Below are 17,541 nucleotides of genomic sequence, written 5' to 3' on the forward strand. Positions count from 1 at the left end.
CAGAGAGAACTTTTCAACAGCGTCTACATACACAAGTTTCTAAGACAGGTGATAAAAATCCCTTTGAGATTTTCTTTCATAGTATTTTCAACTCTGGTGTCTACATGTTAAATTGTTGATGGTCCTATGATTCTCTCATCCCAAATTACTTCCATCCATCTTCTTGCAAACTAACTGTCCAATCTTGTTCTTGTCTCTATCGAGTTGGGTGGCAATATTACCTGCTGAGAGTTTATTTACTTTTTTTATTTTTTTACCTTGAGGCTCGTCTCATCAGCAGTAGTAATGGTACTGCAGTGAAAAAAAACATGTAACATGGCTTCTATTTCCTGAACTCCCAAACAGGATAATCAGCAGCTTTGATAAACTAGAGCGATTATCGACCTGCCGAAGTGGTGGGTGCTGGTGAGCTGCGATAATATGCAGGCTCAGGTGTACAGAACCATTTCTACTAATGGGTTTTTCTATGTTACCTTTCCTTCTAATTTGCAGAGTGGTCTTTGATCTTCACAGCATTTGCCTTCAAAACAACTGCTAAGTAGGTCATATGGTAGTTCCCATATTACAGATGGGAAATTGGTGAAGAGTGCACACCTTGCCCCATACGATGTTCAGAGAGGCAGCTGGAGGGGCCATCAGTCAGGCGGTGAGCCAGCTTGACAATGTGAACACATGTGGGAAAACTTGACAGTGAGATGCTGATCTGTTATCCAGGTACTAAGAGTCAACAGCCTCCTTAGATACGGTTACACCACAAGATAGATAGGAAGGCACTTTCCCACTCCGAAGCTATGCACTGCAGCTAGAGACCAAATTGGATGTCAAGGTGGTGATGAAGTTGATGATAACAATAATGTTTTGGGGTTAGCGCATCTATTTTATTTAGTGTTGAAATATGTGCTTATATCTCACAAACTATCTGGAAAAAAACCTCTTGCATATTTACAAACTCACAAAAAAGATATGGCAATTACATATATGAAATGTATAGTATTACGGGGTTTTTTAGTTTTTTCATTCTCTTTTGCTCTCTTATATTCTTTCTTTTTTATTTTCTCATTTTGTGTCTGTAGTAAATGTCGTTGTGTTTTGATATTTTTTAATTCAAATAAATAAATATTGATTTAAAAAAAGAAAGGGGAAAAAATCCTCTGGCTATAGCTTCATTTTGCCTTTGCACCAAAATAATAGCAGCTTTCTTGAAATTAGTAGCAAACAAATTAAATCAGGACCTTACCATTTATTGCAGATCTTTGCTGAATTGTGGTGAATACATAAATGTAAACACATACCAGGCGAGTTAATAGTTACCCTATTTATTTATTTGTGGGATTTCCTAGATTGCCTTTTGTTAATTGATCCCAGGGCGATTCACAATAATTGAAACAACCAAATGAAGCATTTAAACAAATCCTCCAACAAGAATATAGCTTTTCATTAAAATCTGTGTGAGCTATTCTTTTTCTTTTGTGGTATTTTATGACTTTGGGTGAAACATATGTCACATTTAAAATCTTCCATTTTTGCCTTCCTTCATTATGCAGAGCTAGATTGAAAGCTGTAGCTCTCTTTCTGCTTTTGTAAAAAAACCTCGCTGCCCCCTGAAGAACAAACCCTTTAAAGTCAAGAGAAAGAGCCAATGAGTTTTCTTGGGAACTCTACCTTGCAAGGGCAGGTGTCGCCATGTCAGCTTGTACTCCAATCGCCATGGGAACCCCTCCACACCGAATATTTCCCAGTTCTTCAGCCACTGCAATACTGTATGAGAAGTCCAGGCCAAGGCCGCCATATTCTGTTATAAGAAAGGGAATTTTCTTCTTAAGAATTATAAAATGGTATTCAATCAAATTTGTTGTTGTTGTTGTTGTTGCTACTACCACCACTTACTCTATATTATGGAAAATTGGTTGTTCACTATGCATTTGGATACCTCTTAAGCTATCGTAACCTAATTTTTGAAGGATATTCCCTCACAGAAAAGAGTAGGTTTTCATCTATACTTGGATACAACTGGATGTCATTTTAAATCAAGATTGTAAACTGAATTTTTCAAAACTGATTTTTTGCTTTCTAAGAATTCCCGATCAATGCTGGCGAAGCTACCAGTATACTATAATGCAGCTTTCTCTGACCTGATATTTTGCATTCCAATGACCTTCAGCCTCAGCCAGCATGAGAAATTGTCATGGGCTGTAGTCCAAAATATCTGAAGTATGTGAGGAATCAAGTGTTATACTGTTTGTACATCTTGTAAAGCCAAACTATAGTTTACTGGGACTGCAGAAACATGCAGGCTCCTGAGGAGGAGCTCACAGCTCCTCTAAGTGCTCAAGGGATGCTGGTTTGCACTGCTCGCTTAATACCCGATTTAAAATCATGATTAAGAAGAATGCATACATTGGTAGAAGGCATCTTCTAAATTCTCTTCTTAAAGGTTATTCCTCCCATTTCCATCACCGGGAATAAACCTAATTCATGCTTTTTTGTCTGAAGTTATATATGTACAGCCTAAAAGGATTTTTAGCAACTGACATAAAGAAAAACTCATAAAGCCCTCATATTTTGAAGCAAATGGCATTTGTTCAATAATGGAAATATACCAGAAATCATGGGCTAAGATTTATCCAGGGTTAGCATGGCTTTAAGTTGATGTTAATGCTTCTCTAAATGGGACTTATTTCATTAGTCTGGGCTGAAAGAAGTCAGGTTCTTGACTTGCTCCACTGGGTCAGAGTTTGCTCCTCTGGGACATCTGTCGGAAAAGAAATTAAGTCTCCACCAGGGCAAACTACAGAGTACATACCAGCTCTATTTTCCCACACATGTACGCTTAAGGGGGACCATTACACACCACTGACCAAGCTCGGACCTAAGTATGTTGCTTCAAAGCTCAAACTCTAGAAAAGGACCTCGAAAGTTACACCAAATCTGGTGCCTACAGTTGGTAATGATGCAGCCCTCTTGAAAAGAAGGAAACCTGGAGTTGCATCTAAGGAAGTTCTGCTCAGAATTGGCTCATTAAAATTCATCAGCCTAACTTAGCCATGCCCATTAATTTCAATGGGTGTACTCCGAGTAGGACGCGGGTGGCGCTGTGGCTAGCCTAGGACAGAGCCTAGGACTTGCCAATCAGAAGGTTGGCGGTTCGAATCCCCGCAATGGGGTGAGCTCCCGTTGCTCGGTCCCTGCTCTTGCCAACCTAGCAGTTCGGAAGCATGTCAAAGTGCAAGTAGATAAATAGGAACCGCTCTGGCGGGAAGGTAAACGGCATTTCCGTGTGCTGCTCTGGTTCACCAGAGGCGGCTTAGTCATGCTGGCCACATGACCCGGAAGCTGTCTGTGGACAAACGCCGGCTCCCTCGGCCTATAGAGCGAGATGAGCGCGCAACCCCAGAGTCGGTCACGATTGGACCTAATGGTCAGTGGTCCCTTTACCTTTTAACTTAGCCATGCCCATTCATTTCAATGGGTCTACTCCGAGTACGAGTAGCAATGGCTATACCCACTGGGCTCCACAGAGCGTGGTATTAATTGGCTTAGATTCAGTTTCAGAAGAAATCCAATCAAGGGGCACTCCTGCCAATAGAGGTGGAAGGAGTGACTTTTGTCAATTCGCTATTCTTGTACCCTGCAAAAATCTGCTCTGGAGAACTTGGGTACTTATTGTAATGAGGTAAGGGGACTGCAGGGGGAGAGGAAAAGTTTTTAAGTTAATAAAATGTAAAATTTAGAAGCAACAATTTAAATGCATAATAAGCTGACTTCAAGCTGCTTTTCATATGCAAATGCCAACATTACTCGAAACCTGACAATCATCTCTCAGAGTCCAGAACAATGAGGAAAGGCACTTTTGTGAAAAGATTTGATCTGCCACATTTTACCAGCTATAGAAAAACACTCAAGGGGGCAGAAGAGATTGCTGTCCTCTCACAAATATGAGCATTAAACATACTGATGTATTGTGATTCAGTGGTTTTTGATGTTCACGAAAGCTTAAACCATAATAAACCATAATAAATCTAAATAAAAAAAATCCTTCCAGTAGCACCTTAAAGACCAACTAAGTTAAAGTTAAAGTTAGGTTAGGAAACTTAGGTCTTTAAGGTGCTACTGGAAGGAATTTTTTTATTTTGACTATGGCAGACCAACACGGCTACCTATCATAATAAATCTGTTAGCCTTTAAGGTTCGATAAGGCTTTCGTTGTTTTTTGCTGGACGAGACATAGCTACCCCACTAGAAACCATAAAAAAACTACGAAAAAACTCTTCTCCCTTAATACATGCACACATAAGTTTTATGCGTATGCCTCCTTTCCGCAGTTCAAACTATGCTCAAGGCAGCTTGCAACACGAAGAAGATACACAACTACAGTGGTACCTCAGGTTAAGAACTTAATTCATTCTGGAGGTCCGTTCTTAACCTAAAACTGTTCTTAACCTGAGGTATCACTTTAGCTGATGGGGCCTCCCGCTGCCGCCACACGATTTCTGTTCTCGTCCTGCAGCAAAGTTCTTAACCCAAGGTACTATTTCTGGGTTAGCGGAGTCTGTAACCTGAAGTGTCTGTAACCCAAGGTACCACTGTATAACATAACAAAAGTAGTCATAAACAATAATAAAACAATAAAAAATACTGAACAATTTCCACATAAATCACAAGATTCAAAACTAAGATACACAGACCAACAGAAACAACAGCAGCACCACAGTCGGAGATGTCAGAACACAATATTTGTAAGTGTAATCATCACTTTGCCTAGTTGAACATCCTAGAAAATGATAATTCCACAAAGGGCATTAGCAGTTCCCCTGCAGTACAGGCTGGTGTAGCACTGTGGTTGAGGGAGCTATACATCTGTAACCTCCTGATTCAAATGTCACCTCACCCGATGGACTTAAGCACATTCTTCTCCCTCAGCTTCAATATCCCTTTCTGCAGTGAGTGGGGATATAATCATACAGACTTGCCTTGAGGGATTCATCATCACCATCATCATCATATTCCAGACCAGAGATAAAGCACAATGAGAAAGCTAATCTATTCTGACACTTCCATTATCAGGCTATTTCCAGGACTACTTGGCAAACGTGATCTTCATGCCCACCTGCCTGCTAGCCCAACACATTTTCTACAATTTACCCCTGCATCCATTCCTCTCCCTTTCTGCCGTTGCCTCCCTTGTGCAAAATTTTGGAGCAGGAGTAGGGGACCCCCAACTCCCATCTGCATGGCCATTAGTCATGGGAACTGCAGTTCAGAACTTTGATAGCACTATATAAATGATACACAACCTGAAACAAATCTAGCTGCAAAAGACAAGACCCCAAAAAATTTAAACAATTCTGCAATAGCAATACAGGCATTTGACTATAATAGTACCTGTCAATGCTAATTGCAATGCAATTTATCACAGATCACACAGCAACGCGGTGGAATGCATAATCGCTTTATTAAGAGGTTCAAAGCCAATAAAGTAACACACATGGATACACTGAATATGCATTGAATGGTCCGTCAAGCCAAGAGCAGTTTTAAAAACAAATGCCCTATTCTGTATTAACTAATGCATAAAATACCAAACAAGATCATGCAAAATCCTAGTTGGCACCTATTCAGGACCCTGCCGCTGATTTTAATTAACCTTATTTCATTTTGAAATGTACAAACAAACCTCTTCTCAGGCTAATTTAAATTCATCTACAGTGGTATCCCGCAAGACGAACGCCACACGAGATGAAAAACTCGCAAAACGAAAGGTTTTTTCGTTCTCGAGTTGCCTCGCAAGACGAATTTCCCTATGGGCTTGCTTCGCAAAACGAAGCTTGCCCCGGGGACAGCGGGTCTTCTCTTTTGAAGCAAGGGGCGGCCGGGAGATCGCTTCTCCCCACCGCCCCTTGCTTCAAAAGAGGTCCGGGGGCAGCGGGAAGCGCTCCCGCTGCCCCCGGACCTCTTTTGAAGCAAGCGGCTGCACTTCTCCCCACAGCCGCTTGCTTCAAAAGAGGTCCCGGACATCTTTTGAAGCAAGCGGCTGCGGGGAGATCGCTTCTCTCCGCAGCCGCTTGCTTCAAAAGAGGTCCGGGGGCAGCGGGAGCGCTTCCCGCTGCCCCCGGACCTCTTTTGAAGCAAGGGGCGGTGGGGAGAAGCGATCTCCCCGTGCTCCGAAGCCGGGCGGGGGGGTGGGAACACCTGCCCCAGCCACCCCGCTTCGGAACGCTGCTCCGAAGCGGGGGGGGGGCGGGAGCACCTGCCCCAGCCGCGGGCTTCGTAGCACTGCTGCGAAGCCGGGCGGGGGGTGGGAACACCTGCCCCAGCCACCCCGCTTCGGAACGCTGCTCCGAAGCGGGGTGGGAGGGAGCACCTGCCCCAGCCGCCGGGCTTCGTAGCGCTGCTGCGAAGCCGGGCGGGGGGTGGGAACACCTGCCCCAGCCACCCCGCTTCGGAACGCTGCTCCGAAGCGGGGTGGGGGGGCGGGAGCACCTGCCCCAGCCGCCGGGCTTCGTAGTGCTGCTGCGAAGCCGGGCGGGGGTGGGGGGTGGGAACACCTTCTGAAGGCAGGCGGGGGGCAAAAGTCTTTATCCCCCCCCTGCCTGCCTTCCCAGGGGCTTTTAAATCGCCCCGGACAGCGGAGAAGTCCTCCGCTGTCCGGGGCGATTTTAAAATGCCGCCCGCCAGCATTTTAAGATCGCCCGGACAGCGGAGAAGTCCTCCGCTGTCCCAGGGTTTTTTAAAATGCTGGGGGTGAGAAGAAAAGCCCTTGTCCCCCCCCCCAGCCTTCAGAAGAGGTCCGGGGACAGACTGTCCCTGGACCTGGTCTGAAGGCGGTTTCCCTAGGAACGCATTAATTGATTTTCAATGCATTCCTATGGGAAACCGTGCATCGCAAGACGAAAAAACCGCAAGACGGAGAGACTTGCGGAACGAATTAATTTCGTCTTGCGAGGCACCACTGTATTTCATAAGGCCCCTTCTCCAATAGTTATTTCAATGGCATCTGGTTTTCTTAAATAAACACGCTATGAGAGTTAGGCATGTTACATTTATGTTTCACCCTTCCATCAGGGGGACATGGATTTCTCTGAACATCACAAACATGCAGTTTATCCTCCTATCAAGGGGTATATAAGAGAGAGAGAGAGAGAGAGAGAGAGAGAGAGAGAGAGAGAGAGAGAGAGATTGGTCCAAGGTCACACGAGCTTCATGGCTGAGTTGGAATTTAAAAAGAGCCTGTGGCCCTCCAGATGTTGTCAGGCATCAACTTATATCAGCCCCAAGCAGCATGGTCAATGGTCAGGGATGATAAGAGCTGCATCCAACAACATCTGCAAGGATGGGATGGGGCACAGATTCCACATTGCTATTCTTGCTAATATGGAACCTCTTATTAAAGGAAGTTTGACTAAACAAAAGCTTAAACCAGGGATGTTTTAAATACGCTTTTATTTTATTTTAAATTGTGCTGCTTTAATTTTTTTATGTTTGTCACCCTGGGCTCTGACATCCACTTAAAAACAGTTTCAAATTCTGTTTATAAATAACAGCTATAGACGTTTGCCAGCATAAGTAGTCAAGTGGATATGTGGGCACAATAAAAGAGGGAGAAGATATAGCAACCTGTTCCCTTGACCGTGGATCTGAGATATATTTACAATCAACACCAGCTTTTCCATCCAACGATTCCATCCAAAGGTAAGCTGCATTTGTGCCATAAATTTGAAGCAACCTCTGGGGAAAAGAATTCTGGGATCTGTATTTTGTCAAGAGTGCTGAGAATTGTAGCTCTTTGAAGGGTAAACTACAGTTCCCAGGATTCTTTTTTCCAGGGGTTGCCTGAAATATATGTTGTGTACACAACCTACGGCTCTATTCCTCCCTACATCAGGAAAAGGGGAAGGGTAGAAAAGGATGGCAGGCCATTACTTTTGTGGTGAGGGCAGAGGAAAGAAGGTAGAGAAAGAAAAGGTGGGGGGCAGAACCAAAACATAATGCTTATTAAAAAGCCTTGGAAACCAGAATTAATGTATAACTATTTAATTTTTTAAAAACAACTGAGCTTGTTGAGAAAAAGAACAGCCAGGTTTTTTGGCAACGTGCCTTGATTTTTAATCAGTATTTCCAAGGCTCTGTTTTCCTTAATATGCAGGGGAGATTAGTGTTCTGATTCTCTCCTTTTCTCAACGTGTGGAAAACTGCTTCCTCTGCAAAACAAAATTTTAACAAGGTCATGGAAGATGAAACGCATGACCTAAAATGCAGCTCTGCCCTCAAAAAGTGGACTTTGACGTTTGTGCCTTAATCCATGCCTTATTATGAGATGAAGTAAAAACAATTTTAAAAACAGAGAGCAGCAAACTAATAACCTAAATAAACAAGCAAGCAAACCAAACTTATCAAACTGCAGCAGATTCATGCTACAGTCCCTCACCCAAGACTCCTAAGCAAACTTAGTAATCACAGGATAAGAGGCAAGATGCTCTTATGGATATAGAATATGAAACAGTTAAAAGTTTCTGGTTAAAGAATATGAAACTGAGAACACAATAAATGAATAGTTCTCACAACGGAGGCATGTAAAAAGTGGGGTCCCCCAAAGTTATATATTGTGACAAGACAGTGATGAGCACTGCGCAGGACAAGTTTGCTGATGACTCCAATTAATTTAGGGTGATAAAAACAAAGCAGGGACAGCAAAGAGCCCCAGAAGTATCTCTCCAAAACGGCAGAATGGGGATCAAAAAGGCAAAAACAGCTCAACCGAAGCAAGTGTAAAGTGGGATAAAAAATTCCTAGCTTCACTTATAGTGCTAGTGGTGTCTGTGTTGGCAGCAGCAGGCCAGGAATGGGATCTGGGCATTGACTGAAATGTCTCTGTACTGATGCTGTGAAAAAGGCAACTTCCACCTTGAGGAACAATGAGAAGAGAAGAGAAAATAGACAACAAATATCACAACACCTTTATACAAATCTATGATGCAACAACACATGGAATACTGTGTACAGCTGGTGACGCAGTACAATTGGCTTCAGTTTAGTCAGCCTTTGTGGCTGTGGGGATGTCACTTGGGCCTCTGCGCTGAAGTGTTATAACTTGTGCATCCTTGCCCTTTGGTATTAAGGAACAATTCAATTTAGCTTGCATTTAATGAGAAACTGCCTCATTCTTACTGCTCCAACCACTGAAACACAGGTACTCCTCAAAATTTCCACTCCTCAAAATTTGCAATGCAGTTCTTCAACCAAAAATGCATTATTTTGGGGGCATTTCCTAGCAAAAATGCATGTACAGTGGTACCTCGGGTTACATATGCTTCAGGTTACATACGCTTCAGGTTACAGCCTCGTTAACCCAGAAATAGTACCTCGGGTTAAGAACTTTGCTTCAGGGTGAGAACAGAAATTGTGCGGTGGCGGTGCGACAACTGTGGGAGGCCCCATTAGCTAAAGTGGTGCTTCAGGTTAAGAACAGTTTCAGGTTAAGAATGGACCTCCGGAACAAATTAAGTACGTAACCAGAGGTACCACTGTATCCGTCAAAGCGGCGTACCCAAATGTTTTGTATCGGGAGAAAAATCACACTAAAATGCTGATGAAGTTTCATGAGGACTTAAATAAATCACAATTTGCTGTGGGAATGTGGAGAAATGAGAAACTTACACAACCGAAAGTGACAGTGTCATTGTTCCCTACTTTCTAGGAGCTGCATTTGCTCACGGATTAAATGTTTCCAAGAAACATTCCTAGACTAAACTTGCTGTTGCTTGCCTAAGCAGGCCTGGCTGATTAATGGAAAACACATTATTGTAATTAATTGCAAATCAAATTATATCACAAATGACTAACGATCGTGGCACAAAGGCCATGTTCATTAAAAATTTAACCTGCCACTATCGAGAAAGGTGTTTTTCTGCTCCTAGATGACAAAAAAGAACCCTGGCCTTAACGCAGATTAATTACCATCAAGACTGAGCATCATTTTGACCTTTTAAATAATCAATGTCCAATGAACACGACAGCCAAACTTTACATCTTTTGCCTTAAATAGCTGAAAGAGAGTGAATAGTGGAGGAAGGGGGAACTGCATTTCCTAAGAACTATGCAGACAGTTATGACATCCTTAGCACCACACAAAGGTTATTTGGTTTCTTCCTACCACTCACCATCTTGGAACCATGAATTTTTATGGACAGACGCTTCCTGTGAAATTTGAGAGAAAGCAAGTGGAAGCATCTAGAGAACATAAGGGACTGCTGGTTCAGTTGCAGTAGCCCATCGAGTCCAGCCTCTTGTTCTCACAGTGGTCCCCCACATGCAAGCAGGAAAGAAACACAACAGCCCTTGTCCCTCCTGCAGTTTACAGCAACTGGAAATTCAAAACCATACTTTTACTCCACGAATTTGTCTAATACTCTATTAAAGCTCTCCAAGTTGGTAGCCACCGCTGCCTCTCGTAGCAGCCAATTCCATAGTTCAGCTATGCGTCGTGCGAACAACGTTCTTTTGTCCACAATCTTCCAACCTTCAGCTTCACTGGCTATCCCCAAGTTCTTCTCACTTTTCTTTAAAGCACTGCCCATGATCCCCAAGCAGTGTGACAGGTCCACCAACATGTACAGGGCCACAGGTTGCCCATCGCTGCTGGAAGGCCCCACTGCCCCATTCTCCTAAGCGACCGCAGTGCACATCTCTGACTCCTGCTAACAATTCCTCCATCTCCATCCATCCTCAGCCTTAGCTGGGGTTGAGCTGGGAAAACAACAAAACCTAGCAAGCGATCTTCCCAGAACTATTAGAAGAGACATAGGCAAACTCCGGCCCTCCAGATGTTTGGGACTACAATTCCCACTATCCCTGACCACTGGTCCTGTTAGCTAGGGATGATGGGAATTGTAGTCCCAAACATCTGGAGGGCCGGAGTTTGCCTACGCCTGAATTAGAAAATGTACATTTCATGCTCCAGCTGTGCCGTTTCCTCCCCAGGGAGATAGGATTTTATCCAAGTATCCACAGAGATACTGGCAAGCCTTCTCCCTTCCCAAGGACAGTAATTAACTTTCTGAGTAGCAGAGGGCTCTTTCCTGCAACAAAGGGGCAAAAAACAAGGTTGGACATAGCATTTTTAAAAATCAATTTTCCTTGTATATCTACTGAGGTTAAGGATTCTCCTTTCACACACTTGGAAAGTATTCAGCGCAGCACCGTCTGAGATCAGCTATTAAGATTCTGCAGGTATGGAAACAATAGATTGCCCCTGTTTTCCACAGGGATCTCCACAGTCCCTGCCATTAGACACTTTTATACCATTTGTCTCTGCTTGGGTCACAAGAAAGGTCTCCGAAAGTCACACTTAGAATTCAGAGCTCAGAGTTAACGCTTGCCGGAGCTTCCCCTTCGGAAAGGGGCATCTGCAAAACAGCAGGCAATGAATCTGCCAATCTGAAGTCGCTGCTACGTTGACAAGCAAGGTGAAATGGCTCCCCAAGGTAAATGCGCCACCAGAAAAAGGGCAGAACAATCCTAGGAGTGCAAATACTGAAGCTCTCTTAATAGAGGCTGGATGCTCCTTTAACACGCTAGCCAATCTGCAGAGTTTACATTTTGCCCTTGGGATGTCTTCCCATCCTCTGCAGTTGCATTTAAAAATGCCCCCCCCCTCGCAAAAGCAGCATGTAAACAATTCTATGCCTGCCTCCTAAGGAGTCCGTTGCACTGAGATTAAGACAATTTACTCCCAGGTAAGGGCATATGGAATTGCAGCCTTATACCAAGTCAGACGACCTACGTACTGTCTGCAATGTTCTACAATGGCTGGCAGCAGATCTCCAAGGCTTCCAGCGCTGCTTGCAGACCCCAAGATTTCACCTGGGTCCTTTGGCATGCAAAGCCCATGCTCTGAGCTACTGGGGTTGTGCCATCCCAAACCACCCCCACCCCCACCCCCACCCCGCTTCTGAATAGTCAGGTTATCAGTAAGCACAATTACCGTGGGAACTCTTTTTTTAAGCAATAGATCAAGCCATACCTCTACCAACCTAGAGTGTTGCCTACATCATTCCCCTAATTAGAAGCTTGTGTCGCTTCATGCCATGCTGCCATTAAAAAATGTTAATGAGAACAGCCTTTTCTAGCTTTATTGTGTACTCTGGAGATTGCATGGACACTTGATTTAATTTGCCTCAACGTTTATTTATGTATTCCCTCCTAACGAATCTGCACTCTTCGTTTAAAATATTCAGGAGACAAACATTAATAAATGGAGGCCTAGATATTGGACAATATTCTCGTCTTGCATAGCAATCCGGCAGCCCAGTGCAAATGGCCGTAGCTATGCTACGTAGCTATGCTATGCAGACATAGCTGGTTGGGATCCTTGGCAACACCACTAGGTAAAGGTAAAGGGACCATTAGGTCCAGTCGTGACCGATTCTGGGGTTGAGGCGCTCATCTCGCTTTACTGGCCGAGGGAGCCGGCGTACAGCTTCCGGGTCATGTGACCAGCATGACTAAGCCGCTTCTGGCGAACCAGAGCAGTGCACGGAAACGCCGTTTACCTTCCCGTCGGAGCAGTACCTGTTTATCTACTTGCACTTTGACATGCTTTCGAACTGCTAGGTTGGCAGGAGCAGGGACTGAGCAAGGGAGCTCACCCCATTGTGGGGATTCGAACTGCCAACCTTCTGATCGGCAAGTCCTAGGATCTGTGGTTTAACCCACAGCACCACCCGCGTCCCTGGCAACACCACTAGCAATGTCAAAAAACAGAGTAAGAGAAGGAAGAGGTATAGGGGGACCCAAAACAGAAAAAGAGAAGAAAAAAATTAAGGGGAGGACAGCTGGTGTGGCACTAGCCATCAGCAACTCATCCAGGTCTAGCCCTGACTTCTTGCTTGTTGCACTGAATTGTTTGAAAATAAACACTTGAAGGCATTCAAGTAATGATGAATGGCCCTTGCTTGACCTGCAAGCTTTTAACCTCAGAGTTGCAAAGAACTCTTTAATGGACAGGATGGAATGATACCTAGGTTTTCTTTTCTGTAGAAAAAAAATGTTAGGTGTTAATGCATTTATTTGATATGCACATTATTATTTCTTTCATTTATAAAATGTTTCCTATATGGGGCATCTCAAAGTGATTTATAGTACACTTGGTAGAAAACTGCTGTAAACAAAATAATTTCACTCTTCAAAACATATTATAAAAGAGATTATAGAGAGAGTACCAACTTTCCAAGAACTCTACTTTAAATCATTGGCTATTGTATTTTAACTTCTGGTTTGTACAAACTTTTTAACATTCTTTTTTTCTCCCAAAAAATAATCCAAAAATAACAGTAACAAAAATAAAACAATGAAAGCCAGTATATAAAACAAACAGGAATCAGTATCTAACACCAATAATAAAATTAGTGCCATACAAGTAAATAATGCAAGTGTTGTGTGTTGGGATCTTTACTCTTCCATTACAAAGTATAGAAAATTTGCCTTAAGTTGGAGATCTGTGCTTCTGGTTGTATCATACAGAAGAGAAATGTTTTCAGTTTCTTGATAACACATATCCTGTCCTTTCTTGTACTACATTTAGTTCTATAATCCAAAAGGTTTTTATTTTAGCATTGTACAACTATTTTTTGAAATTGACTCCGCTTCTCTTTCACCTCAAACATAACATGTTTTGATTATATATTTTGCTCAGTCAATATGAAACAGGTTAACATGGATAAATTGTTCCAAATACATTTTCCTTTAAATTAGCATGGATTAATGGAGCATGTGTATTTTTGAACAGCCATTCCAATCACTCTGTTGCATTATCAGATGTTGTTTCATAAGAACTTTCCCCCCATTTTCAAACATTTGGATGTCTGGATGGCATATATGGATTTGTATGTGTAAATTAAGATGGATTTAGTGATATTTATTATACTGTTAACACAAGGTGAAAGAATTACCCCTCCCTATTCCCTGTTTTTCCCTATTTTCTTTACAAATTTGCAATAAACATGGTTTTTTAAAAAAAATAATCCATTTTTTGTGCATGTTGCTTGCCAGTCTTCTCTTTTAAATTTAGAAAGAATTGTATAGATTTTTTAAAACCAACTTTCTCTGAGCATTCTGTAACAAGAGATTTTTGAATGGAATTTTAAGACAAGGAATTCCATATTTTGTTAAAAGTTATTCTCTTGTGGGTCTTATTTGGAAAGATGGAAGGTATGTCTGATTCAGTAGATTACTGCTTGATATTAAGCAACTATGTGTCCTTGGTTTATCCAATCCTTAAAATGAAGAATGTTTCACCAGATTGAGCCATTAAGTATATGTTGTAGTTGACTTTCTAGAAACTGATTAGTCAAAGGTAAGGGGAAACATTTCTGGAGCAAGTCTTTGAAAACACATGCTCCAAACTTTAAGCATAGCTTTTGTAAACATAAGATTGGTTTCCTTTTTTTAAAAAAAAACAAAAACTGGTGGGGGGAATACTTTCTGACACTTACCATATTTTTCGCACCATAGGGCGCACCGGACCATAGGGCGCACCCAGTTTTTAGGGGGGGAAATCAAGAAAAAAATATCCCCCCCAGCCCCAAAGAGCAGCGTACAGGCTGCACACAACCTCTCCCTGCCAGAGGGGTTGCGCGCAGCTATGGAACAAGCCAAGGATGGATCCCGCTCGCTGTTTTGGCTTCCCCTTTAGCCCCATGCAGCCTCTCCTTGCCGGAAGACGCTGCGCAGGGCTAAAGAAGCCATAGCCCCGTGCAGCCTCTCCTTGCCGGAGGGGTTGCACGCAGCTATGGAAGAAGGCAAGGCAGCGAGTGGGATGGATCCCGCTCACTGTTTTGGCTTCCCCTTTAGCCCCGTGCAGCCTCTCCTTGCCGGGAGACGCTGTGCAGGGCTAAAGAAAACTGCCGGAGGGGTTGCGCGCAGCTATGGCACAAGCCTGCATTCGCTCCATAGGACGCACACACATTTCCCCTCAATTTTTGGAGGGGAAAAACTGCGTCCAATAGAGCGAAAAATACGGTAATTTTGGAAACAAGAAGTGATTATTTAACAGAAACAGCTTATAAATCTGCACAAATGATCAACTTTAAAAAAGGTAAAATACATTCCAAGTTAGTACCAGGTAATTGGTGTAAAAATATGTGGTTGAGGTCTTAAAATAAAAGGCATAAAAATCAAACCCTAGCAGTATGATTCAGAAGATGTCCTCAAACAGCATTTCTGTCATTCATTTTTTGGGATTCACTGATTATTTATCGTTTCCCTTTTCCTCTGGCAGTAATGAAAACTGCTTACTAACTTCCCCAAACTTGCACCAGAGTTTACTGTTAATAAAGGAATGTCCTGGAATGACAAACTAATAAGCTACAACTACGTACGTAGACAAAAGCTGATGACACCTTCACAATAAAAACCCAATACAATTCAGTTGATCACAGTCAAACACGGCTGTCCACTTCTATTGAAACATTCTATTCCTATTACACACTTCATTCTTCACAATGGAACAATCAAGCAGATGTTTCCTACTTTTGAAGTAGAACAGGTGGCTAGACAGAAATTGTGTGTGAATGTGTTGTAGAGGTTAGAGTGTCAGACAGAGACCCGGGAGACCAGGGTTCAAATCACACTTGGTCATGAAGATCACTGGGTGACCTTGGGTCGGTGACTGCCTTCCAGCCTTACATATCTCAAGCGGTTATTGTAGGGATTAAATGATGAGCGGGGGATGGGGGGAGCATGCACATCATCTTCCTGAACATTTTTAAATTATTATATATTAATTGTATAGGGGGATGCAGGTGGCGCTGTGGTCTAAACCACTGAGCCTCTTGGGCTTGCTGATCAGAAGGTTGGCGGTTCGAATCCCCGTGAGGGGGTGAGCTCCCGTTGCTCAGTCCCAGCTCCTGTCAACCTAACAGTTTGAAAGCATGCCAAAAAGTGCAAGTAGATAAATAGGTTTCCATGCGCTGCTCTGGTTTCGGTGTTCAGTTGCGCCAGAAGTGGCTTAGTCATGCTGGCCACATGACCTCGAAAAACTGTCTGCAGACAAACGCCAGCTCCCTCAGCCTGTAAAGCGAGATGAGTGGCGCAACCCCAGAGTTGTCTGTGACTGGACTTAACTGTCAGGAGCCCTTTACCTTTGCCTTTTTTTAATTCCATAAACACCTACAAAGTGATACACAACATAAAACACAAAGACTTGCCCAAAGGTTTGCAATCCAATCCAGCAAAGAAAAGAAAGGAGATGGGGTGATTGAGGACAAAGATGGAAAGAGGCACACAAAATCTAGACACCTTGTGATGCAGGATTTCAAAACACTTTTTTTAATCATATACAAAAACTAGTGAAGTTATTTTCAAAGGCAGCTGCTCCATCAGAACTGGCATAATACCAACTGACTGCAGCCTAAATACCTTCAGACTAGCCATGTTACGAGCACGTTCATATTAGTGGTTAGAAACACAGCAAGGTCATGTCTCTTCACAGTGTGACAACAGTTAGGGTATGTTCACATTATTCTGCATTTGTGTGTTTTTTTAAAAAAAAATGGATTGAAACTGGTTTGTGGCGGGGAAACACCACATTGAACGGCAGTGTTTGTCAAGAAACTCCAGGATCAATATGGATTGCAGCTAACAGCATGTAAGTTTGGCTTCAAAGATTAGCAGTGGTAGTGCACTGGATTAGAAGCAAACAGTTCCGTGAACATACCCTTAGATATGAAAAGAGAAGTCAAATCATCGACCAAATTGGGAATGCAAGACTGCTCTAAGTATGCCAGTCTAGAGAACTGCTTTGATCCAGTTTCTGGTTTCAAGTTCTCTTTAACCAGTAATCTCATTTGTCCTTTAAAGTTAATCTTTAATGTTCTCTTTGCACCGTCAGCATTTTTATAAAGTGGAAGCTCAAAACTAATTGGATTTGTCAAACAAACCCATCACGGTGTAGCAGTTTTCTGAAGCCGAGCAACTGTTTATTGCTACTGTTCCGTCATTCTGGGCCAAACCCTATTAAAATAATGGCATTGTTTCGACAGAATTTTGGCTTTCGTTTTCTATCAGAGAGATACGACCAACGGTCAGAGAGAGAGAGAGAGAGAGAGAGAACACACATGTGTGTGCATGCATAAACACGTTCTTTCTTTTGTCTGGGTTCCTGGGCCTTTCCTGCAGCTGTTAACTGTCTAAGATAAACAATAAAGGAAACAATGCCTCCATTAAATGGTTAATCCCACAGTCTGCCTCTTATAAAATCAAAGAAGTATCCTCCCAGCCAGCCCAGTTGAAGCAAAGTTTCCACAATGAGACGGTGACAATATTATACCTTGAGGAACATATTCACATTGGAGACTTATGAAACATTTGCAAAGGGAGCTATTTTTAAATAGCTGCATTCTTACAGGGAAGCAAAATCACAGAGGCTGAATTCTGGAGCATTTAAGAGACAATAACCCAAGTCCACATTACCTGCAGACAATATTAAAACATGCACACACACGACCCTGCAAGGAAAACCCCGCACTTGAGTGGGACATAACAAAT

The 17,541-nt window shown here is 42.8% G+C and overlaps 1 protein-coding gene across 1 annotated transcript in view; it reads right to left on the reverse strand.

Annotated features, from left to right (window-relative positions):
* LOC309515898 (putative acyl-CoA dehydrogenase 6) overlaps positions 1–17,541 on the reverse strand; it is a 47,940-nt gene that overhangs the window by 18,274 nt on the left and 12,125 nt on the right. Inside the window, exon 3 of the mRNA XM_082194206.1 lies at positions 1,663–1,792. Within this exon, the coding sequence (XP_082050332.1) occupies positions 1,663–1,792 (130 nt within the window). The remainder of the gene's footprint in view (positions 1–1,662; positions 1,793–17,541) is intronic.

The sequence above is a fragment of the Podarcis vaucheri genome (assembly GCF_965113315.1).
Source record: "Podarcis vaucheri genome assembly, chromosome: 12".
Lineage (NCBI taxonomy): Eukaryota > Metazoa > Chordata > Lepidosauria > Squamata > Lacertidae > Podarcis > Podarcis vaucheri.